Source organism: Camelus dromedarius, chromosome 10 (genome assembly GCF_036321535.1).
Source record: "Camelus dromedarius isolate mCamDro1 chromosome 10, mCamDro1.pat, whole genome shotgun sequence".
Lineage (NCBI taxonomy): Eukaryota > Metazoa > Chordata > Mammalia > Artiodactyla > Camelidae > Camelus > Camelus dromedarius.
Window position 1 is genome coordinate 41,916,173 of NC_087445.1, and position 25,384 is coordinate 41,941,556.

Below are 25,384 nucleotides of genomic sequence, written 5' to 3' on the forward strand. Positions count from 1 at the left end.
TCTTCATTTTAAAGAACATCAATAGGTTACTAGATAATGAGTCAGTCTTTTAAGTATGACATTTTATAATTTACAGTTATGTGATTTTGTAGTCTTTTTTTTCTTTTCTTTTAATCTTTTGGTGGGGGGAGGTAATTAGCTTTTATTTATTTATTTATTTAGTTTTAGAGAAAGTACTGGGGATTGAACCCAGGACCTCATGCTTCCTAAGCATGCACTCTACCACTTGAGCTATACCCTCTCCCTAGTCTTTTTTTCTTGAATATTACAGAGTCCATAATCTTACGATATTTAAAAATAATCTAGCTGGAATTAATATTTAAGTACTTTTAATGGCGCCCTGCTTGAGAACTTTAAGCTTGTCTTCGTTGTTTGGTGGTTTCTGTGGGATCATGTCCTGAGTATTCTGTCCTTATCTCTTTGCATTATTTGTTAGCTGTAGCCCTGTGCCCTTCATCCTAGCACAGCATACATCCTGACCTGTGATTACGGTGTGAAGCTGAAGGCAGAGTGTCTGTTCCCTGCCAGCTCTCCTCCAGAAAACTATGATCACTAGACGTAGCAACTTTGGCTTCTTATACAAAATGAAGTTTGTGATTTCTTCACATTTACAAAATACTCTGAATCAAAGGGAACGTGCGCTTACTTCTCCAGTGGCTTCCCTATTACTGTATATATGTTGGCTGCCTCTTCCCTAGTGTTAGCAAGACCTTGGGATTTTCCGCAAGATTATTTGAGTACAGCTGAGTTTTTTTCTGGTCCCTGAATAATCATTACTAGTTGTAATCATTCCTAGTCCTTCCCTGGCCCAGTCTTCTCCATAATCCTAATCTGTTTCAGAACTATCCTGTGGCCTTCAAATAAGAAAATTTTCTCAAACTTATAGTATCATTTCTATCATAATATTACCCCAGTGAATATATATGCACCTAGCTCATCTCTTAGAAATATCCTGCAAAGTAGTATCCTATTCTTGTCTGGTAACAAATAAACACTCTGTTCAGTGCTGAATTTTCTGAATCTTACTCAGTCATCAGTTACCGGTTTTAGTTGATACCTCAGGCCAAGCTAAGGCCCCTGTATTAAAAAGATTGGGACAAGGTACAGAGTTAGTTTGCCTGTAGCAACTGAAAGTGTGTGCCAAATACACTGAAGGTGGAAGTAGCTGTTTGGAAATGGGTGTTTTCATGCCTCCGCCATCACAAGTCAGAGAAATCTGTTTGGCATCCCAGGGCCATTGCTTTTTACCTTTTCTCAAGATCAGCCAGAAACCTCAAGGACGTTGTTTTCAAACTGTAGGTTTTAACCCGTTAGAGGGCCATGAAATCGGTTCAAGACCAGCATATTTTTAAAATGGAATAGGAAACAAGAAAGCATTGCATGTAACAAGGTTGAATATTGTTTGTTTGAAATATTGCTTGTTAAATACTCTATATACTGTGTATACTGGGTCACAATATAAAATGTTACTTCTTATTGTGAATTGTAGTTTAGCGGGGAGCGGGGGATACTTTGAAAGCCACTGCTGGAGAAGGCATGTACCAGCCAGTGATTGTTGGAACAATCTGGATGGTGTTAAGCCTTACCTTAACTTAGAAAGGAGCAGCAAATCCACAGCTCAGGGAGCCTTTAGACTGTGAGCACTTTTTCTTTTGAGTGAAAAGATAGAATAGCTCTTGTTTTGGAAATGTTTTCCTTTCCTAGTGTGTATCAGATACACTTACATGCCTGTATATTTGCCCCACTAGATAGCAGTGGTCTAGAATAAAACACAGAAAATGTTATCTCCACAGACAGCACCCCCAGAAGACCATAGGATATCGTTTAACTGAATGTATTTCCACCTCTTTCCCTCTAAGCATTTTACTAAGATTGGGAACCGAAGTTCTCCTTTTACGTAAATTGCATTGTTCATCTACCTTCTGTCTGATTCACCTTACAGGTGGCCAGAGGCCCTTAAAAATGGGGAGCTTACACACAATTTTTTAGGGCCAAAATACTCATTCTTTGGAAGGTGCTAAACAAATGCCAGTGCTGTTTAGCTGAAAATAATTTGACTTCCTAATTTCTGTAAGATTCAGGTAGAAAATACAGGTAACCTGCATTCTTTCTGCAAGATTCAATGCAAAACGTATTCAGTCTGGTTTTCCTTGGTGCTGTCCAGTTTCACTGATAGCTCCTTTGCATACTCTAAACAAGGACCATCCACTCTCCTGCCCAATTCTTTGAAATATACTTTTGAAATTATACCTTACTGCTAATGCTATACCTGATCAAGACAGCATTGATTGGTAAAAAAATTTAGGATTCTTTTAATCTGTATTTTTAATCATTGCCCTTACATCAGGGCAGACTTTTTCTTATACTTCTTTGCTTTCTGCCACAATTGGTGTAGAGTAGAACTCGCTACGGGGCTATCCTAAAGGGCCAGCCCAAGGATTGAGAAGACTCTGGATCCTACTCTGTTATAGACCTCTTTCATGTTTCTTTAATTGAACCCGTTTTTACTTTATTTCCTCTTTTGTAAAATAGTTCCATGTCATATTTTTTAAAAGTTTTACTTTAGAATTACAGATCAGTTCTTTTTTAAAAGCATTATGGTATTTTCCAAAAAATTGATAATTTTGGTTACCCAATGAGCTATGTAAGATATGTAACTTCAGATTTTATAGGTTGATACGAGTATATCTTTAAAGTTTTTATTTATACAAATACAAATTCATTTGTGTTATAGTTGAGCACCTACTATATAGATGCACTATATAGAGCACCTACAGATATAGATATCTGTCAACCTGAAAATCCATGTCACTGAGCACCATTCACATTCATTTGATATTGCTCTGATACCTTAATAATGCGGTCCTTCTAATGAAGTCCTTGTAACAAGCAACCCTGTGAGAGTAGTATAATAAGTCTAATGACCCCAAGTGTGCTTAAAATAGATCATGTTTGAAAACCCCCAGCATTTCTTCTTAGGCCACCATACCACCAGCGTTCCATTGGCCACGCAAAGTTCCCAGTTTGGGAGCTGAAAAACATGCAAGTAAAAATGTAGACTACATTGAAATGTTCTCGATGTCAAGTGATTTTATACCCACTCACAGACCATTAGGAATTGGATCTGGGGCTTGTTACAAGATCAGATTGTTGTAGACTTTTTTAAATGATCATCTCTGTGTGTGATTATGTGTATTACATATAAAAATGAATTTTTCAGGGAATGTGCACTTTAAAAATATTTTCCTTACTAATTTTTGTATTGACTAAAAAGTCTGTACTTCTGTGGAATGCTTATTCTTTAGTAAAAATATGGTTGTTGATGGTGATATTTTTTTAAATGTCTATTTCTGCATCACTGCATTATGTCCTTCATTTTTGTGTTCCTTATACTTACGTGGGCTCCTGACCCAGTCTCCTGTTATATAGTCTCTGACTTGGTTTTATGGATTCTGATAAGATAATTTATAAACACAAGCATTTACATAGTGAGGTTCTTCCTCTTGAAATTAACCTTAGTCTTTTTCTCCCCTGAAAATTGGTTGGCTATGCTTACCAATGACTTTTTTTCCAAATAAGAATTTCTTACTATTGGTAGAATTGGATTGCTTGGTCAGATGACTGCGCAGCTTAACTACGTGTAACTTTTTCAAATAAACTGAGTCAAAAAAAGATTTCTGATCTCTAGCCTGCCTGTGTTTTTACTTATTGGATAGAACTAGAAACGTTGCCCATAAGCCTTCTGTTGCCTGTGTCAACTCTGCCCTCTTCGGGGCTTGAATAAAGGTGGATAACTAATGTTGCCCGAGGTTCTGGTTTTGCAGTCAGAGCTGCCAGCAGTCAAGCACAGCATGATCAGCGCTGACCGAGAGCTTGAGTGGTAGTACCTGGTGAATTCTTGGGCACTGAGACTGTGCCTCTCAGCCTCAGAAGACTTCGAGTGGCTCATTCCCAAGGTAAGTAATGAGTATAGTTTGAAAGAAGCGCTAGAAGAGAATCTTCTACTGCAGCGCTATTATCGGCGGAGATAAGTAATTCAGCTCTAATACAGAGCATTCAGCCTTTCTATGACTTAAGAAAATAATATATTACTACCTTTTGTTAATGATTTTTTCCAACAGCACTCTGCAACTAGAAGTGATTGAAAGGCATCATTTTCTTATCTGCTTTGTCAGCCAAAGGTAAAAATAACAATAACTCAATGCTAGAAAGTGAAGAAACGAAATTTCTCAGTGTTTAATTCCCTGGTTACTGGCTGTCTTGAGCCCTGTTCACTTGTTCATCGGATGATCACAGAAGCTGTTCGTGATCTTTACAGCATGGTGCCCACCCCCTACCCTTACTCTCTGGGTTGTTTTGCTTTTTTATTTGTTCTGTTTCTAGATGACCTTGAGAGGTACTTCTCCATTCTTTGTCTTTTTATACAAAATTGTCTTGGCTATTGCTTAACATTTACTGTTCCAGGTAAAATTTAACATCAGTTTGTGAAGTTCCACAAGAACTGTTTCTTTTGCATTCATTTTTTGAGTGAACGTTAGCTTTTGAAATTTAATGTTGCTATGGTAGAAGCACGATCTTATTATTAGCATAATTCCTGTCATTTCCAGCATAGATGTTCTTTTCCTAAATAGCTTCACATTTGGCAGTGTTCCAACAGAATGAGAAGCTGACGATCCTAAGTGGCTGATAAAGGCTTACTACAGTTGCAGGAATGCTGATGGTCATATGTAAGTAATCTGTGTACATTCTGTGGACTGGCAAGAAAACACATCTTAAGTCTGAGTGATGTGCTTATGTGTATATATGTGTCTACACATCTTCAAATAGCAGAAACAAAACCATCTTGGGCCTTTAGTTTGAAGCACTCTACTTTCCAGGTGATTCTGCTTCTGCTTTACTGCGCCAGCTCCTCAGGGAACCTCAGTGTAGTGAGGAATAATACAGACTTCCCTCAGAAAGGACGATGAAGGGGAGCAGAACATACCACTCCAAAATATGCCTGTTTGGCATAAAGATTATTTTGTACGGATTATTTTTAAGAAACACACACCGGAAACGCTCTGAAAATCTAGTAGAAGTTACTCATTTGTAGAGAAAATTTACATTTATAAGAGAAGATTTTATTTATAAATGTGTTTCCTAATCTGTACCAGGAAGAGAAGGATGATTCAATCATAAACTCTTATCAGTGGAGAAGATGCCCACCTTAAATCTGCATAACCACCTTACCCCGTTTACTCTGCTTTTCCTGGTAGCCCCCTTACCTGGCCTTCCCTTCTGCCCCCATCTTTCTTTTGTCTTTAGCTGAGGAGGTATTTAAGCTATTTGGGGGAGTTACTCAGTTTTCCTGGGTCTCATGTATACAGGAGATATACATGCTATTAAACTTTGTTTTTTCTCTTGTTACTCTGTCTTTTATTACAGGGACCAAGATCCTAGAATGGTACCGGGAGCATTTTTTTCCTTTGTGACAGTTTGGAACCTGCTGAAATACCATACTTGCCCTGGAGCCTGGGGACAGGAACCTGGAAGGCTGGCAGAAGCTGGCAAAGGTAAGAATTCTTACCAAAGTCAGCTGTCTCAGATCTCTGTCTGTAGGGCCCAGTTGAGAGAGGAAGGGGAAATTTCCTTCCTTTCCAAATTTAGATTAACAGAAGAAAATATTTGTGTGAATCAGTTCCTTGGGTATAAAGACTGTGGTAAAGGTTTTTGTTGTAAGTGCTCTTGTTCTCTATTGATCCCATTCCTTTCCAGAGGTGGTCATTCATTGTCTTACGATGTCTCTTTTGTGGCATTTGTCATGAGAAGAACCATAGGCCAAGAGAAAGGTTTGTCTTTCATTTTGTTCTTTGTCTTGAGAGTTTGGCTTTCTGACTAGTGAGAATGCCATCTCTAGTCATCCCCAGCTGGAAGGTGCTTGTGTCTGGCAACCGGCTCAGTAGGATAGGGATTCGAAACACAGAGTGACAAGCAGCATTCTCTTTGTCCCACCGTGTCTTAAGGGGTCCTCATCCATGAGGGGCCTTTGGCATCTCAGCCTTTGTTGTCTTGTTAGTACTGGAGAAGTCCCATTCCAGGAGTGCCTCCCTACTGTTACAGATTAGCGGGTTTATGACTGGAGGTGTCTCGTGTTCTCAGAAAATCTAAGACATCATTTAAATACACTATTCTTATCACCTGTTGAGAGAAGGTCTTTGCTTTCTTAGGCTAACTCTGGGAGTGAACTTTGTTGATCTTGTGAACAGCTGCATCTTTTGCAGCCTCTTAGTGGACATCTCTTGTATCCATGGTTAAACCATAAAAAGGCTTACTGGTGTGAGTTGCTATTGAAATTAATATACCATTGAAGATCCTACTCATCAGTGACCAGATGATGGATCCTTTGAAAAGATTAACAGGATAAAAACAACAGAAGTCTAGTACCGTGTATCCCTCCTGTATACATGGGAGATACCCTGGAAAACTGAGTTTAACTCCCCTGAAGTGACCCAAGCATCACCTTAAATATCGTCTTCAGCTAAAGACGTAAGAAAGATGGAGGAGGCGGGAAGGCCAGTTATGGGAGGGTACCAGGTAAAGCACAGTAAATAAGGGTAAGGTGGTTTTGCAGAACAGACACAGGCAAAGCTCTGAAAACCTAGTAGAAGTTATCCTTTGGTAAGGGAAATTTACAGTTATAAGGGGAGTCTCCATTTTAAGGATGTCTCTCTCTACCTGGAAGGGAAGGATGACACTAAATGAACAAAAACTCTTACCACTGGAGACGGTACCCAACTTAATTCTGCAAAACAACCTTACCCTTAATGACTGTGCTTTACCATGGCACTAGATTTGTGTTGTTTTTCTCCTGTTTATCATTTATTACAGGGGTGAAGTCTGACCCAAGAACATAGAAGGGTGGAGGGAAAATTATTTTTCCTCCCCTACAAGGACATTTACAAAGTTTCTGAGTTACTAACTGTTAAAAGCCACAGAATTTTTATTTTTAGGAGCAGAACTGTTAATAAGCTCAAAGAAAAAACAATCCAATGCTAATGGCAGAATGGTATATATTCTTAGCCTTCTCAGAAAGGCACAGCATACATGGTTCAAACAGGAAATCTCTGGTGGCTATCAGAACTTTGGCAGGGGTTACATTACATCTGTTAAACATATTGGGCTTTTAGCTATTTCATAAGTTTATAAGACCTGGACATCTACATTGGAATACATATATATATAAATATACACACTTTATTATTTTTTTAACCAGTATAACATACATGCTATCTACTGCCCATTTATCTTAAGTCAAAAACTTTGGTATCAGAGTGATCAAATTATGGCAAAACTAAATTAGAAATACTGATAGTCATTAATTTGACTTAGAAAGTTAACACAAAGGAGAACCAACTGTTTAAAAAAAAAATCTTTGGTTGCATGTTAAAGGTATATACTTAAGCATGAAGAGAGAAAAGCATTCAATTATAAAATTTAATATAAAGCTTCAAGGCCATTAACTTTCTTTAAAAAAAAAAAGTCACCCAAACTAATCCTAAAAGTCTCAAAGCCTAATCTATAAACTGACAGGCTCCTCTGTAATGTGATTTTTAATGGCTATTATTATACACACTTTAAAAAAAAAAAAAACCATAAATCACAGTGGCTTTTAAATTCTATAAAATATCAAATCAAAAAATTATGGAGAATCTTGTAGCCTAAAATTAAGAAAAGAAATATAAAAACAATTTAGGAATAAAGACTTTGAAAAAGTTTTGCTGAACTCAGATATCTTAACAAGCTTCATCACCCGTCCCTGTCCCTGTGGCCTGCGTGGGGGACTTGGTGCCGCCCAGTGGGCTGGGCGGGTGATGTCAGAAGCACTTGCAAACAAAGCAGGAGGCTTGCAAGCCCAGTCTTGGAGCCTGGGTGAGGAGTGGGGAGCAGCTTTTAAACTAGGTTGAATTCCCTCAGGTTCAGCTGTAGAATTGTGTCTTTCACAGCAGCAAACACAAAGCGGATATTCTCTGTGTCTGTAGCACACGTGAAGTGGGAATAGATGACTTTTTCTTTGTCGGGATTCTGATCTTGATAAAGCTTCAGGATAAAGTCTCTGGCAGCTTTGACGTCTTGCTTTGGTCCTAGTCACAAGGGCAGTTAGAGAAATAAAGAAGAAGGATACGGACTCACCAGCAGGTCGTCCCCCACAGCATTCCCAGTGTGCCCTGGTTCTTTCTGGGGATCCTTCTCTGAGTCATCTTATCCCCCGGGACTCGTTTACCTAGAGCATCTTTATTATACCTCAGTATGGCTGCAAAAGGGTATTTTAGTGTCCCCTGGTACGTAAAAATTGTACTTTTAGGAGATTTGTTGAAAAATAGTGACTCAGTTTGTATTTTCTGATTTGGACCACTTTGGAAGAAAGGTAATTCTTATTAAGTGAACTGGGGCAGGGAAGAGAAAGAATACAGGGGACTAGCATTACTAGGCGCCCGAGGCGGATTCTAAAGCTCTCAGGCTCCATGCTGCATGGCCAGTGAAGTCAATACAAGGAAAAAGGAAAGTGCTCAAACTCTGCTCTTCTTAACACCAGTGTTTGAGACCTCCTGCACCAGAAATCATTAGCACTAGGGCGTAATCTAGTGCGATGGGTTGGTCGTCTACATAAAGAGCCTGAGCATCTACTCTGTGTCTGGTAAAGGGGCTGCCACCCTAACCTCCATAGGAGGAGTGCCAGGTGCTCTGACTGACCCTGCAAATGCGAAGGTAAGTCAGGCACAGCCTCTGCCCTCAGTGCTAGGAAGAGCCCAGGCTGCCAGGGGAGCACGAGGCAGGGCTGCCTACTGTGGATGGGGGTGGGGTGAGGGGCAGAAGGACTTCCCCAAGGAGGAGGTGCCTGAGCTGTGTCTCAGAGAACAAAGTGCAGTTAGCAAAAGGAGTTGGCACATGTATTCCAGGCACTGGGAGAGGCATGTGTGGAGGTGCTGAGGCGAAAATGCAGTGATTCAACTGGAGCTTCTATTCAGAGGTGGGGAATGGTCAGAAAGTCTGCTGAAGGCAGATCAAGGAGGCCCTTGGGAGCCCTGCTCAGAACTCTGAACTGAGGCTGGGGCGGTCAGGTCAACAAGACAGACACTTACTTACCAGTGTATTCAGGAAAATAGCTAATTAGATGAGAGTACATGATCTTCTCTTCCAAAAGATCCTTCTTGTTTAAGAACAAAATCACCGATGAGTTCAGAAACCAGGGGTAAGTGATGATGGTTTTAAATAAGGCTTTGCTCTCCTCCATGCGGTTCTGAGTGAGAAAGAAGAGACTTAGGATAAATTAGAAAGAAAAGCAAAGCTTTGGGAACAACATGCCAAATCACTGGTTCCATCCATCTCTCCTCCTGTGACCGGGCCACAGTCTCCAGTCGCTGTCCTTGCTGAGGCTGGTGAGCACGTGGACCCCTCCTGGACCTCCTCTCCTGTAGCACCCAAACTCCTCTGGCCCCGATATGATACAAGAAAGCCTTTTGTGCAACTTGGAAAAAGAAGGTTCACACCCAGGCTATGTGTATATAGGCTGTGTATAACCGTTGGGATTACCAAGTGGGGGCAGTTCAGAGCTGCAGACGGGAGACACCCACTTTAATTGTGTGCAGGCTTCCAGACTGGGCCTCAGGAGTGATGGTGAGGAGGAGGAAGGCTCTTCTGACGGGGCCACTGCCCTCGGGAATGCTGGACGCTGGTGCAGAAGCGAACAAACACTACGGAGCACCTGCCCTGTGCCACACTTTACACGTGTGCAACACAGGTGAGCTCTCCAGTGGAAGCGGGTCCCCACGTGATAGATGAGCATACTATTCTCCACATACCTCCCCAAGACTATACAATACAGTACAATCCAGTGGAAGCTAGGTTAGAAGAACAGTAATAATTTCTGAACATTAGACATTGGCAAAGAAATATTAAATAATCCTAATTTATGGAGAACAGACAGGGCACTTACAAATCCTAGCTGGTGACAATAACTGTCTTCGATAGAAATACTTGAGAGAGAGCAGAATGCTAAGAGGAAAGAAACCCTTCCCTTCCTTGAGACGGGGAAACACGAAAGCCCCGCACTCCTGCTCCAGAGGTGCACGCCTGCAACCTCCCAGTGCCTAGGCCTGCTTTCCTGAGTGGTAGCATCTGGGGAGCAATTCTGGAATTTATTACCAGAAAGATAAACCCTCACTTGTTTTTAAAGCTTCTTTAAAATGTATTATAATCTTATCAATAATGATTGGCAAGGAAGTACAATGTATGAGAGAACAATTCCTGGACAGCACAGTGAGTGGGTGCAACACGTTTTTACAACCAGGATGGAAAGTCTGGGGTGGCAACCACTTAATTTTCCCACAGATACCTTGGGTTTTTCAGAGAGGAGAATATGATTAATTTCTTAGCACATAAGGCCAAGGTACTTTGTCCCTGCCACACCTGACTAGTCTTTGGGTTCCCTGAGAAATGTCCTAAGTAATTCCTGAGACAAATTTGGAGCTAATTTTCATATGGATAATCCAATGCCTGTGCTTTTTTAAAAAAAAAAATTTCTCCACTGGAAGAGCTGGGCGGCAGCCAAGATTTCTATTCTTCTTTGCACAGTGACATTAGTAAATGGGTTAATCCTCTGCTAATGAGCTAATGTAACTGTCCTCCTCAGGGACAAATCTGCTCTCAAAAAAATACAAGATAGAATTTGTTCATAGTTATTGCCTAATCCTGGACAGAATTCTTCATTGATTTACCTTTCATGCCCTATAAGCAAAAGATATTTCTAAAAGGTCAGGAGGTCATTGTGCAAAGGATGGGGCGAAAGATGAAGAGAAGACAGTCGTTATTCCCCAAGAGGTATCCCCAGCCTCACGCAGAGGTGACCATGATGATTCTCTTCACTCTTCTGACCCAGCAGACCCGGCTGATGGAGCTCACCCGGCCAGTGCTGTGGGGACTCGGCTGAGGGCACCGAATGCCTGACTGAGGTGAGTCAGTCCCAGCTGCCCTGGGCAAGTCCCTTCTAGGGGACATGAAGGGCAGATGCTCTGCCAGGTGGTCCCAGAACAGCTGCAAGCATCTGGCATCACTCCCCATGCCAGCTCATTTAGGGATCTGGTTGGGGAGCCTGAGATGAAGCTTTTTAAGGAATACCTTTGCTCTACGTTGGCTGTATGTTAGCATCCCCAGGGAGCTTAGTGACGATATCTCCAACTCAAACCCAGGAAATACGAATCTACTGTTGGGTCCAAAAGGTGTGCTTTTTAAAAATAAAACAAAACAAACTCCTCAATATGCAGCCAAGGCTGAGAACCGTGCTTTTGAGTGGCTCCATGCTTCATAGCACATTGTGCTCAGGCCACACCCCACTGGGGTTGGACCCAACCGCCAGGTTGTTCTGTAAGGTCCCCCAGGGAATTCTGGTGTGCATCCAAGTTTGAGAACCAGGATCCTAGGTCAGTGATTCTCAGATAACCTGAGATCATGTTAAAGATTCTGATGTACTCCATCTGGGTTGATGGGACACCTATGCTGCCAGCCCACAGACGACACTCTGAGTATGAGATGATTTAGCCTCAGGGGTAGGGTCTACTGCCAGAGCCGGCTGGCCTCTTGCAACCTGCAGAAATTGGTTAGCTGTGGAAGACAGATACCTAACTCCCCACCGGGCGTACCTCATTGTCGCACTCGGCCAGGACCTGGTCATATTCACTCAGAGCAACCAGAAAAATAATGGAGGTGACACTCTCAAAGCAGTGAATCCATTTCCGCCTTTCAGATCGCTGGCCGCCAACATCCACCATCCTGTTCAACAGAAACATACGACTCTTTGGGGAAAAAGGACATGGAAATCAGCACTCTTTAGACAATGAAGAACCACTGGATGTGTCCTGGCAAAGGAGGTACAGAATGTAAGTGACGTTACTAAAGATGGAAGCAGGGGTCACTGAGGTGGAGCCTGCTGGGGGACGCTGGTTAGGAAGCTACTGCAGCCAACCCACTTGTGCGTTGCTCTAGCCACCACAGAATGCCAGGACCCTAGACACAGAAGGCCGGAGAGTCAGGCCAGCTTCCAAGTCTACTCAGCCTCCTTCAGGCCCTCACCCCTTTTTGTTTCCATGGGTCTTCGAATCATCCTCAGATTCTTTCTGCATTAGCTGGACACCACCCCTTCCCCGGAGAGACCTGCATGTGCCTCTGTACAATGTGGAAATCCAAAGCCTGTGTGTGTGTCTTTGGGAAAGGGTTCAAGGAATCATAGCCCAAGGATCAGTTGCAAGCTTGAACATGCCCGGGGTCAGGCGTGGAAATGAGTTCAGTGGGCCTCTCAAGAGTAGAAAAGCATTCACCTCATGAGTGCTGGGGGCCCTGTCTAAAGGAATGGCTGCTCCCCCACTGCAGCAGGCACAGCTGGACAGAAACGCAGGCTCGCTATTGGACCAGATCCTCCAACTTTTTAAGAGATACAGCATACCTCTTAATACTTTCAGCAGAATAGCCCAACTTTTAAACGTTGGCTGAAAAGTTTTTTAAAACACCAAGTGGGCTAAAGAGAATCAATCTGTGGACCAGATAAAGGTTTTGGAAGTTGCAAGCAGCATGGATTCTGAAAAGGTTTAGATAAATTCATGGGCACACAGGCACAGGGCATGTGCTCCCAGAGATGCAGAAAATCAAGGAGCTCGAGCAGAGGGCTCCCCCAATGTGACAGGTGCTCCAGAAACACTGAGATGTAGTCGGAGTACAGGCAGGACTACCTGTGCCATCCCGACTAGTGTGTATAACAGTTACTAGGAAGAACAGGGGAACTGATGGATATAAAAGTGCTGTGGAATTTGCAATGATAAAGGGAAAAGACAACAGTATCTTCCATCTGTGGGTCACAGAAAGAGACATCTCTGTGTGCGTGTGTTTTGTGCATAAGAATCATTCCAGACCTCAGTGAGGATGCTCGTCTTCTCTAAGGGGAATAGAAAGGTGTGTTTCTCTCCATTGTAGGACTTGAGATGTACCACAACTCTAAATGCCCTATGATGGAGAGGGCCAGTAATGCCCTAAGAGATACAACCCATCTTAGCAATAACACATTTAGGAATCCATCTGGGGACTTACAAGCCTGGACGGACAGATTCTAATGGATCATGCTGGGAGACAGTCTTACCGAAAGATGATGTTTTCCAAGTCAAACGGATACTCAATGATGCCGGTTGTGGGCACTCGGACACGAAGCACGTCCTGCTGCGTTGGCACGAATGACGGCATGGCGATCCGGTCAATGTCAGTCAGGTAACTGATATTCAAGAACAAGATGCTGAGCAGGGAGAAATGCCTCTCCCTCTCCAGGGAAGTCACCCCAACTCATAGTGAACCCCCCTCTGATTCACAGGTTCCATCAGTGACTTTCGTGAGAGCCAGCACTCCAGCCCTCCTACGACCATTGTGGAGAGAACACAGGTCAGAAGCTTTGGTGAGCCTTCCAGGAAACCTGCGGATCTCGTCCTCTCTTCTTCCTGGTCCTGAGCTCCATGAGTCTCCGGCTGGTGAGGGAGCCAGCGGGGCCAGGAGGAGGAGGAGGGTGGAATGGGCTCTCTGACATCTCATCTGTCCTCTTCCTCCCACAAGCCCTCATCCAAGAACATGATAGGATGTAGGTGCTGTTCTTGAACACTGTTTTCAGTGAATTAGAATTTTGAAGAAAATATAAAGGCATGAAACAGGCCAATGGGAAGTCCTCTCAAAATAAGAAAAAAGTTTGTTACACTGGAGGATTAAACATCACCCAGAACTTGTCTTGGATGATTGGGGGATCGATCACTGCAATGGTTCTTTAATTTCTTTTTTTTTTCCTGCAGGTTCTACTAATAGGTAGGGTATATGGAACACAAACAGAAGCATGTTCTATGATACTTCTGAGAAGCTCAATTAATTGGTACTCATTTTTTTTTATCTTTTTACAGTTCTTTTTTTCATTTTTTAAAATTGAACTATGGTTGGTCTACAATATTGTCTTAAAACATATATCACTGTTTTCTGTAGTAAAACAAGAGGACACCTTTTTAAAGGCCTTTTAAGAAGGCACTTCTGAGTGAATAATCATGTAACTCAGGCCTTGGTCAATGATGGTGTGGTGACTTGGAGACCCTGCACTCTTGAGGCTGGCCCTGCCTTCTCCACACACAAGCAGAGCTCACCGAGGTCTGCTGGGGCCAAACAGGTGACGTGAAGGGGAGCCAAGAGGTAACAGGCAAACCCTGTTCAGCTGTAGCCCTCAGCCTAGGAAGCAGACTGCGGGGGCAGCCTCCTGTGCCCACACCACCATCCACCCCCAGGGCTTATTACCCGTGAACTCCGCCTGTGATGCTTTGATTTATTCTGGCCTCTTTCCACCAGACTATGTTCCTTCAGGGCAGAGAGCACTGGCTGTATCTGCAGCCCTGACCCCAGTGCCTACACATAGCAGGCACGTGCTCAATTTTTGTGAAATGACTTCCTGTCCAGATAAGCAGCCAGCAACCGCTGACCTGGCCCAAGGAAGTGCCCACGTGCCTGGGGGCCTCCCCAGGGGCAAAGGCAGGGCACCGTCTGGGTTTGTGACCATCGTTTTCTCTGCTGCAGCTCTGTCCACCACCCTGGTCTCTCCAACATTCTTCTCAGTGGACTTGCCCCAGTTTTCAGAGATCAAAATCTACAGCAGGTCCAGTGGGTCTTTTCCAGGTGGACCTACAGGAGGAGCCCCAGCCACTCCCCAGGGCCTTTACAGCAGCAAATGACTGGGCTTTCCTGGGTGAGGGCCAGGAAGGCCTTGGCTGACTTGAACCTGGGCCCAGCTCCCCAGCTGTCAAAGGCAGTCTGCCCTCCTCCTTGGGACACTATCTCCCTTCCGGCCAGCTGTCTTCTGTGCTAATCCAACACCTCGTGGGGGCTTCTTTTATTTCCTTTTCCCACTTTGCTGCTCTGTTGCACCTAAATGTTCCTGTACTCAGAACCTAAATTAATGTCATTAAACACTCAGCCTGGGACAAATGCCAAAGAGAGGACAGTGACACTGAGGAGGTAAGATTCTGGTTTCAATCCCACCCCTGCCTTGTCCAGGTGATGGGTGAGTTACCCACCCACACTGGCTCAGAGGTCAATCCCAGCACCTGAAGGGAAGAGGACGCGTCTGGGGAAGGGGTGCCAGAGTCCCCAGAGGATAGAAATGACACACAGCAAGGAGGAAGGAGCTGAGCTGCGGAAGCAGGAATCCTCACCTCTTAAAGAAGGACCGTGATCCAACTATTTGCCCGGTGACCTGGCCAGCAGAGGCATTGCTTTGGGAAATTCTTAAAATCAGATTCTGTGATCTCTATGGGATAGTCTGCACGCAGAACCGTCTGTTTCTTTTTACCTTAATGGATTCATGATTAAAAGATAGAGCCTTACGGATCCAGCATACAGCAGTAGGGCCTCCACAAGGCATCATAAACGGGGGCTTCAGGACTGCGCTTTCCGTGGCTGGGCCCGCAGAGCCTCTCTGAGCCGCTAGAGGGCAGCACCACATCAGCTGCTGACTGGTGTGTGGCACTTTTGGTCTAAACTCTGATTTTAGGGAAATTCAACCTGCTGTCTATGCAGCAGGAAATGAGAAGGCAGAGGGATGTGGAGAGGGGGAAACAGAAGCAGGTGTAGTTCTTGTTTAAATCAGGTAATCCCAGCACCCTGAATGAGATCAGCCCCACAAAGGAAGCCCACATTTCACTTAGCCTCTCATTGAGAAGGACTGAGGCTTAGAACTTGATGGGGAAAGGTAGGTTCGGGCCAGGAGAGCTAGCTGAGGCTCCATGGCAGGAAGGAAAATTTTAGGAGGTGGGAAGAGATGCACTAAAAAGTAAGAGGGGAATAGACACAAGCAGCGTTGCGCTGAGCGCCCGCATTTCAGCGAACAGCTCCTTTCTCCCTGGTGAGAAGCTTCCTTGAAACATGGCCCTGCTTCCCTGAAATGGCCTTGGGAGGCCGGCCGGGGCCGCTGTACTCACTACTTGGCAGAGTCCGACAGCTGGTACTCCCTCCGCCTGTCGTAGCACTCCTGGATCCCTGGGTCCTGCCACAGCTGCTTGATGGCCTCCACCTGGTCCCTGGAGAGCGCGGACACCTTGTCTGCTTCCACCTCTCTGATCAGCTGTGCGTTATCCTGCTCGAAGGAAAGAGAACCTTTCACTAGGCAAAGGAAAGACGACAGCCCATCCGTGACTTGGGGACAAGACTGGCCCTCGTCCCTGAGTTAGGGAAGATGTCCCCAGATGCTGGGCTCCGGTGGGTGCCCTCCAGACGGGCTGCTCACAGCCAAGCCACTCAGCCGCAGCCTCGAGGAGTGGGGATGGCGTGGCTGCTCACCTCCGGCAGGAGAGCCACACGGAGCCCACGACCTGTGGCCTTCGGTCGCAGTAGTGCCCCGGGGCCAGTGTCACCAGCACTCAACACCCAGTTGTGAACAGAAAATGACTGCTCATCATAGTGATAACAAACTATTTCATTAACATGCTGCTCATATGAATACCTGCAGCCAACGGGACTGTTTTAGAGTAACCGTTATTACCGTGGCACACCAAGGATGGGGTGGCGCCAGCAGGTCCACCCTGGTGCAGGCAACAAGGGAGTGCACTGTCTGCAGAGAACTGAAAAATAACCCCAACAGCTAATTGCTGGTCTGCTTGCTTCTCTCTCTTGTTCTTTTAAAAATGTCTTAATAGACCATTTTTTTATAGCAGTTTTAGGTTCACAGCAAAACAGAGGAAAGTACAGAGAGTTCTCATACAGTCCACTTTTTATCATCATGCATCACTAATAAAACTCATTCCCACCGGGGGGAACACACCCACTGTGACCTCCCACCCCCACCCCGTGCCACTTACTGCCCTAATACTGTGTTTATTGTTACCATCGTTATTGAATAATCACTGCTCTGTTACGACTGCTCTGTTACTGCAGCAGTTGTTAAGATCATTATTGCTGTAATTATTACTATTATTGCAGTTATTATTTATTTCCCACTTACTAGATGCCAAGGGTTCTACGTATATTATCTCATTTAATCAACAAGCCGGCATGAGGCCAGAAATCTTTCCAAACTTCAGCAAATGAAAATGAGAAGGTTGGCCCGCATCCACAGCACATCCCTGTGTTGGCCCCAGGGGCTCAACATCCCGTCCTTGGCTGCAAGCTGCGGCAGACAAGAGGATCCCGCTGAGAGAGACGGGAACCCGGCCGCCTCTTCCCTCTCCCAGCATGCTGTATCTCAGGGCAATTACATCATGCAGAGAGGGCTGTTCACTGGTGGCTATGAGTCAGCACAGCATCCATCTGGCAGCTGTGATCTCCTTGAGTGTGTGTCCTGCACCCTCTGAAAAGTCTCTCTTACCTTCACTGTTCATCAGGAAGCCCAGCAGAAAGTTTGAGAAAAGGCAGATCTTACAGATTCACTTGGCTCAGGGCAAAACCCAGGGGTGTGATTAAATCAACACGGCTTTACCCCACGTCCATCAAGAGTGAATATAAACTCTTCCCCCAGACTGTGGGATCCTCAGGCAGGTCGAGGATCCTGTCTGTAGAGTCATAAACAAGGTTGGGCAGGATGGGTTAGTGGGCAGTGTCTGGGCAGGGAATCAGGACCCAGAATTCTAAGCAGTTCAGTTGGGACTTTTAAGGAGCCCAACAGGTTACCTGCCTCAGCATTGTCATTTGTAAGAGGAGCCAGTGATTTTCGGGGGCACCCAATCTATAAAGTACCAGCCAAATGTAAGCAGAGCTAGCCTTATTATTGCAACAGATGCCTATTAAATATTTCTTGTTTGCAAAAACAGGACACATTGACAGCCTGTAAACCAGGACTTCTAATCCTGCCCCTGGCACAGTTTGTATCATGTGCCCTGTTCTGAGCCAGAGAGAACAACAAATGGAGAACCAGGACAGTGTCTGGACGGAGCAGAAGGGCTGTCTCCCACGTCCTCCCCAGCTCTCCCGCCCTGCAGATGTGATCAGATGGTCTCCACTGGAGAATGCCGATGATGGAGATTCAGGATGCCCCATTTGGCCATGCGAGGTGTGATCCAGGATCTGCTCTCTAAAGTATTTGTTTTCCTCCCTGTCTCCATGACAACTCAGGAAATGCCACGAGGGCAGAGCCAGTGTCTTACTTGTCCTTATATCCCACAACCTAGTGCAGGGCCTGGCAAATAACAGGTACCCTCTGTGGACACAGGTACCCAGTAAACATTTTGTGATGTGCATAAAAATGCATCTCCTGTACACCCGAAACATATTTTAAGTGGACTACACTTCAATAAAAAATAAGAATAAAAAAACTAAAAATGTATCTAAGAGACGGAAAACCACAAGAAACTAGCAGTGAAAGAACACGAGGCAGGACGATGGCAGCCTGTGCCCACCACGGTGAGAACACAGAGGAGCCAGAAAACAGGGAAGTCTAACGGAAGAAACGCTCTGGTGACGCCCGGCCTATCTGTCTTTCTCGCTCTGCCCCTGGTGCAGTCAGCATCTTTGCCTTGGTGGGGGGTGGGGCGTGCCTTTTGGGCTGTTGTCCTACATGTAACTGTTAATTCAGCTCCCCTGCTGAGAGTTAGCCCTGTGCAGTCACCAGGGATGTTACAAGTATTTTTACCACTTCTCACAAACAGTGAAGGGCCATGAAGGATGATACTTCATGGGGAAAGAGATGTAAATGGAAGCAACATTTGTCTCTTTTAAGAAGAAACTTTAAAGAGCCAGTGAGTAATTCACCACATTGCCTTTCATCTGCTCTGGGGGTTGTCATGAGACAAGATGGAACCTCCATCGGCCAGGCTCCCTGAGCGACTGCAATGAGCTAACACACCCTACTGCATATGTAGCAAGAGGGAGAAGATCAACTTTTACTGTGTTAAGTAAGCTGAACTTTGGGGGAGGTTTGTTACTGCAGCATAATCCACTCTCTTCAGACTGATGCATGTTGCAAGGGATAAACCCAGCCTTTGGCTCTTCCAGCAGAGCCAAAAGTGGGCCCCAGTGAGGTATCAAAGAGGAACACAGGCTTCTCCAGAGGCTTCGTGGGGGAGGAGGGGAATTTGGGGAAAAGACACGGACCTGGGATTTCAGGTAACGAACGAGGGGAGTTCAGCCAGGTGAGAATGACGCGATTTGAGGGGGAATCTGGCTTGAGAGAAGAAGAGAACTTAGGCTCCTTAGAAACCCAACAACTGGGACTTTGGTTTAGAACAGACTAGACTCATGGTGCGTAGAACTCCAGAGGTCTCCGCTCTGCCTTAGCTCCTCCTGCTTAGCTCTCTCATCTGTCCAAATCACTTTCTTTAACTTATCGTGAAATAATTTAAGACTTGGAAGAAGATGGGGAACATGGTAGGAAGAGTTCCTCTCTGCCTTTCAAGATTGCCCAGGTATTCATCATCTCCTCCCTCGCTTTATCATTCATCCCTGCTCCCTCCACACGTGTGCACACACACGCACACGTGCAGACACACACATACACTTTTTTCTCGAAATATTTGAAGAGAAGCTGCAGACAAAATGCCTCTTTACCTCTAAAGACTTCAAAGACATATATAATCACAGCAGAATAATCAAAAAATCAGGAAATCAACACTGACACGGTATTGTAATTTCATCTTCAAACCTTATCCCTACTTTGACCATTGTCTCTAAAACGTCCTTTATCTGCCCAATCTAGGATCACACCTTGCATTTAGTCATCTCTTCAGTCTCTGTTTACCTGGGGAGATTCTGCCATCACAGTTTTTTTGCCACCCTGATCAAGAATGGCCTGAGAGCTGCACAACCAGCCAAGACCCCAGAGAATGTCCCAGAGCAAATATCACAAAGGGCAGAGAGGCGTGAGGAAGAGTGACCTGCTTTTTAAATAAGTTTGATTGAAATAGGAGATGAATGACTTGTACACTGTTTACGATGTCTGTATGTCTAACTTGGCTGCAGAGCTTCATACATGGAGTGTGAGCATTTTCATGGTCATGTTCAAACCACCTCTACGGGGACCCTCACATATGAGGGAAGTTTTGTGTCGTTTAGTTGGGCTTCTTCATCTGAAAAGCAGGGAGAAAAGTTGTAAGGGGATCTGATGGAGGGACACGTTATGTTTTGGGCAGGGGACGTGCTGAGTCAGAGGTGGGTGACGGCTAAGTGGTGAAATCCAGCAGGCAGAGGAATAAATGGGTCTGTAATTGATAAGAGCCCTAGGCTGGAGGAGCATCTTGAACTGAAATTGCCTAACACATTCGTTTCTTTGAGAAGAAACATCACAAAGGAGTAAATATGACAGGAGCAAATTCAGCTGATAGAGAAACATGACCAGTTTCTCAAACACTGAGCTTGTATCTGGCTTTTCCTCTTTTCCCTTCTCAAACAAAACTACCATTTTCACTGCTCCGAAGGGAGAAGAGCACAGGAAACAGCTGTCCTACATACGTGTTTCACTCAGAAATTCCCAGGGTGACAGTAAAAGGAGCTGCTTATGAAGTGGCGTCTTGCCGGCTTCACATGTGGATCCAGGGTTGCCCGGGTGACAGTCCCTGTCAACTGCCAGCAGCCAGGGCCCCTCAGGCAGCCCCATTCTCCACCAGGTCCTCGCAGGGGGGAGCCCCTACACCATCAACCGCCCAGCATTGTAGCACTGCAGGGCCCAGAGCCTTCTCCTGGGCTCGGGGAGCCTGTGCCCTAGGCCGGGAGCCAGAGTTCCTATTCTTTCATGAGACACTTAAGCATTTCCATTAAGATCTACATTCATTATCATATTCTAGATGATAAAAACCTAATTCAGTAATATTTCAGGTGTCTATGCATATTTCACTGTCATATGCATGACCTATGAGCCTCACAAGCTTTGTGAAAGCAAGTGAGATTAAAGTAAGTGATTAAAAATGAAAGTTCCCTGTAACATAGCATTTCTGACTTTCACACACTCACCCCTACTTGTTCTAACATCTACGTTGAGATCCAGAACTACCTTTTCTATTAAAAATTACAAAGTAAAATTTCAGTGCTCTATAATGATCCGCTTTTAAAGCATCTCAAACATTACATTATAAAGAAAATGCCAGGCAACTTTGCTAGAGAAAGGAGTTTTTTCTATAAAAACCAAACAAGGAACTTCTGCAACTGGTAAAGGAAGAAATTTAGGAAATTCGGATCAGTTCCTCCACTGAGGACAGCTAGAAATGGTGGACAAAATATTTTCAGAAGTATGCTCAAAAGTAATCAGGAAACCAGTGAATTAGTAACTGCTGGGCTAGAGTACAGGGAAGAATTCACCCAAGGAGTTAAACCAGCATTCGGGAAGCCTTTCTCCCTGGGGCTTCTGCTTGTTCTGGAAGGAGCTGCTCTAAGGTTGAGCAGCTCCTTTTTCAGCATCACAGGACTAGGATGACTGGGATCGAAGTTTAAGGGTTCACAAGAGCCAAAGCCCCTTAGAAGCCCTCCAGCTCTGAGTTGGGATCCAAAAGGTAACACTCAGGATGCTGCAACTCAGCTTGGAATCATCACAATCTCAGAGACTCAGTATTCCCAGACACCTGGCAGAAGGAAAGGAAATTTCTTTTTGAAGTTTGGAAGATAACATCTTCCTCACCCTAAAATTATTTTTTCACGTGTGTCCAGCACACCAACAAAAATAAGCATAAAAAGATAAAACAACTCCAAAAAAAAGAGGTGACAAGAAAAAAGATATACCATGCAAACACTAATCCAAAGGAAGGTGGAACCTACTGTCATTAAAGTAGACCTTAATGTTTACTTGTCAGTTATACCTCAGTAAAGGTGGGGGGAAAGTAGACTTTAAGGTTAAAAGTATAACAAGACAGAGATATTTCAAGTGACAGAAAGACGTAACAGTCCTAAAGTTCTACGCAGCTAGTAACATAGGCTCAAAATATAGAAAGCAAAATCTCTTAGGTCAAAATGGTGAAACAAATCTTCATCCTCCAAGAAACTGAAATATACCTGTCTCAGTAACTGAGAGAATAAACAGAACATTCAGTAAAGATACACACAGTTCTAACATCATGATCGGCAAATTTGACCTCATGGACACATGTAGAGCCCTATACACAAAATAACTGTGGAATATATACTTTTTTCCAAGCACGCCTAGAATATTTACAAAAAATGACCATTTACTTGAGATTTCACATAAAATTTTGGTTTTCCAGCTTCTTTTGATCAATTTCCAGTTCCAATTTCTTTAGCAACCCTTGTCTCCAGCAGGGACACACTTTGCATTGGCCACCATTGCCACCGGCCCACCCCACTCACTGTGCAGGCATCTGAATATATAACCGCTGGTCTAAAGCTACCTGGCTTTCTCCTTGTAGAAAGCATTCTTCTACCATGCTCGGAATGGGAAGTAAGCTTTTCTAACCCAATTCAAGATTCAAAAGAAAATTCTATTTCTACTCCAATCTCTGTCGTCTTCTTTCTCCTTATCCTTTTCCCAACAAAAATAAATAACAGAATTCCCTGGCCACAAAGTGTTGGCATGAAAGGCCAAGTTACTTTATCTTTTCCTGTCAGTCAAAACTTCAGTGGATTTAACTTAAAAGGCTCTTTCCAAAGAGTCCTGCCATAAATTACTTTGACAAAAACACCCGCAGCTACAATGCATGTTAATAATGCAGCTGAGAGACCAAATCTTCAGCCCCACATGGTTTCAACTTGGCAAAGCTGTTAAGAATAGTTCCCAGCACTCCCCTTCCTTTATGGTTCTGGGATAGGATGGGCTACAAGAGAAATCTGAAAGAGATATGGGAGTCAGAGGCGAAATGGCAGCCACTGTGCTCTGAAGGTCAGAGCTCCTTCCAGACAGACACACACACACACATAGTCGTGAACATTAGAAACCGGAGAGAACATGGGAAATCAGTGGGACTAAGTGGTCCAGGACAGACAGGAAGCTGGGAGCGGGGCTGGGCAGAAGGACAGTGGTATTCCTGGCCCCTCTGCATCCTCAGGGCATCTGTCCCAGGGACAGCAAGATGCTGGGGCTGTGGAATTCTGGTTCCCAGCTGGTCAGACTAAATTAATTGCCCTTTCCTGTCTCCACTCCCAAGTCTTCATGCTCGCTGGTCTTGAGTCTTGATTTACAAGATGGGATACACCAAGGTAAGGTGAGGGGCTCTTCTGGTCTCTAAACACCTCTGCTCATGGGGCTTGCAGTCAGCCCGGCAGGGTATAAAGCACTCAGCACGGTGCCCGGAACCCAGCACATAGATGGAAGCGATTGTGACCTGACCCTCATCCACCGCCCAGTGATTCCCCGGTGCCTGGTGCTCACGTGCCTCAAAATCAGGCAGACACACTGTGGGGCCTCATTACTCATGGATTCAGCTTTTACAAATTCACCTACTGGCTGAAATGTACTTGTAATGCCCAAATCAAAACGCACATCACTTTCACAGACATTTTTCCCTGGAATCCAGAATTCAGTAGCCAAGCCCTTCTCAAAAGCAAGGAGGAAAAGGGCCTTCAGGGATAAAAGAAGAGCTTGGAATAAGTGTCTTCCACAGTGAGTTGCAGGCAGGTGGAAGACAGCATTTGACACCAAGCCTCCAGTACAACGCGACTGTTTCCACACAGAAGACTTCCAGGTGTTCACCATGCAACTGAGGAATAAAACGTGTTCTTCCCAACACAGAATATGGAAAACTGGAGTTAGAAATGCACATTCTGAGAGGGGAGGGTATAGCTCAGTGGTAGAGCGCACGCTTAGTATGCATGAGGTCATGGGTTCAATCCCCAGGACCTCCGTTAAATAAAAATATAAATAAATCAATAAATCTAATTACTACCTCCCCCAAAATGAAACGCACATTCTGAAAGCCACCACTGATGGCAGTCCACATAACCCTTACTCTAAAGGATATAACTGATAAAATAAAAATAAATAAAATGAAGATCAGGTAGATGGTTGTTGGTGGTCTGTATAAATATCAATATCAATGTGATGTTTATAGAAAAAGTAAGCTTCACTGATTAGTTTATATGCTTACCAAAGCCAATCAATCAATAGCAATGACTAGGGACAGTCTGGCCATAGGGTTCACTCCACTATGATTCATGGCGCCACCTAGTGACAGCTTCTCTGATTGCACCCGCTGACAGTAGACTCCCGTGGGGCTTGCTTTATACACAATCGTAATTTCAGCGAATTACACGGTCTGAATTTTATCTTGGTGCCTATCTCAGAGTAATAATTTCTAGATAAAGACCCAGACAGTCTCACTCTTTAACAGGAAGGCTTAGTGAATAGGAGTGAGAGAGAGAGTTTGAGAGTTAGAGTTTAGTAAAAGGCACATCTTTGCTGCTATTTTTTTAAGTATATTACTTTACTTTTTTTAGATTTTATTTTTTTATTTTTCGTAATGGAGGTACTGGGGATTAAACCCAGGACCTCGTGCATTCTAAGCTTGCGCTCTACCACTGAGCTATACACCACCCCCTCCCGCCTTAGCGGCTATCTTTAAGTCTAGTAGAGGGCAGCGCTCTATAAATTCAAATTTTATTGGTATGCCCTTTGAATTGTATAAAAAGTGACAAGAGAGGTTAAATTGTTTCCATCAGCCATAAGCAAACAAGTGGGAACGGGACTGAGTCCAGTTGCCCACATCCTGAGCTGTCCAACTTCCTCGATGCTCGAATTGTCAGCTCCAGGCGGCTGACAGACAAGTCTCTACCAGTGTGTGAAAAAGCGCCCAAGGGGACAGTGAGTTTCCCTCACATCCAAGGAGCTATGTGAGGTTGTCCTACTCTTTGTGCTCAATTTAACATCATGTTTCAGGTGCTCGTATTTCCCACTGGTGTGCCTTTCATTTCAGATGTACGTCCATCTGGGGGATACACACTCCACCCGACCCGGCCACCCTGTAAACTCTCAAAATCACACTCCCCTGATGCTTCCTGTCTAGTTCTGCAATAGTCCTCCCTCCATGCTGAATTTATATTTCTGAAAAAAAAAAAAAATAGCCACACAACTCCCAGAGAATCATCCAAAAAACATTCTTTGCCCTGGGGCGTTTTATTCCCTTTTTTTTTTTTTTTTTTTTTTTTTGGTGTTTCACTTTTTCCGTTCTTTCCAATAGCTTGAAAACCTCTTAAACACACCACCACAAATATCTGGGTCACAGCTTACTTTAATGATGGGCTTTCGAAATGGTGGTTTGAATCCTGGATGCCTATTTGGTTGTTGTTTTCCTTTTGCAGTGAGAACCCACAGGCGTTTCTTCCTGGGAGCAGCAGCGGGAGAGCAGGGCACCCCAGATTTGCCCAGGAGTCCTGTATCCCTGGCTCTGTGGAGCCCCTGCTAGCACGCCCACCCTGTCATCTTCAG

General features: G+C 44.4%; 1 protein-coding gene, 1 long non-coding RNA gene and 1 other non-coding gene across 3 annotated transcripts in view; 1 reads left to right on the top strand and 2 right to left on the bottom strand.

Annotated features, from left to right (window-relative positions):
- Positions 1-168: 168 nt before the first annotated feature.
- TRNAP-AGG (transfer RNA proline (anticodon AGG)) lies at positions 169-241 on the bottom strand. Its single transcript has one exon. It is a non-coding gene; the product is annotated as a tRNA-Pro (tRNA).
- A 4,498-nt stretch (positions 242-4,739) lies between these two features.
- On the top strand, positions 4,740-16,023 carry LOC116152665 (uncharacterized). Its single transcript, XR_010382702.1, has 6 exons — positions 4,740-5,552; positions 9,627-9,778; positions 10,919-10,988; positions 11,780-11,912; positions 13,000-13,287; positions 13,388-16,023. It is a non-coding gene; the product is annotated as an uncharacterized LOC116152665 (long non-coding RNA).
- The window catches only part of GNA14 (G protein subunit alpha 14), a 152,992-nt gene continuing 134,637 nt past the window's right edge, over positions 7,030-25,384 (bottom strand). Inside the window, exons 3-7 of the mRNA XM_031449913.2 lie at positions 16,017-16,171; positions 13,163-13,291; positions 11,676-11,805; positions 9,124-9,277; positions 7,030-8,120 (exon numbers count right to left, since the gene is read on the bottom strand). Of these exons, the coding sequence (XP_031305773.1) occupies positions 7,930-8,120; positions 9,124-9,277; positions 11,676-11,805; positions 13,163-13,291; positions 16,017-16,171 (759 nt within the window). The 3' untranslated portion in view covers positions 7,030-7,929. The remainder of the gene's footprint in view (positions 8,121-9,123; positions 9,278-11,675; positions 11,806-13,162; positions 13,292-16,016; positions 16,172-25,384) is intronic.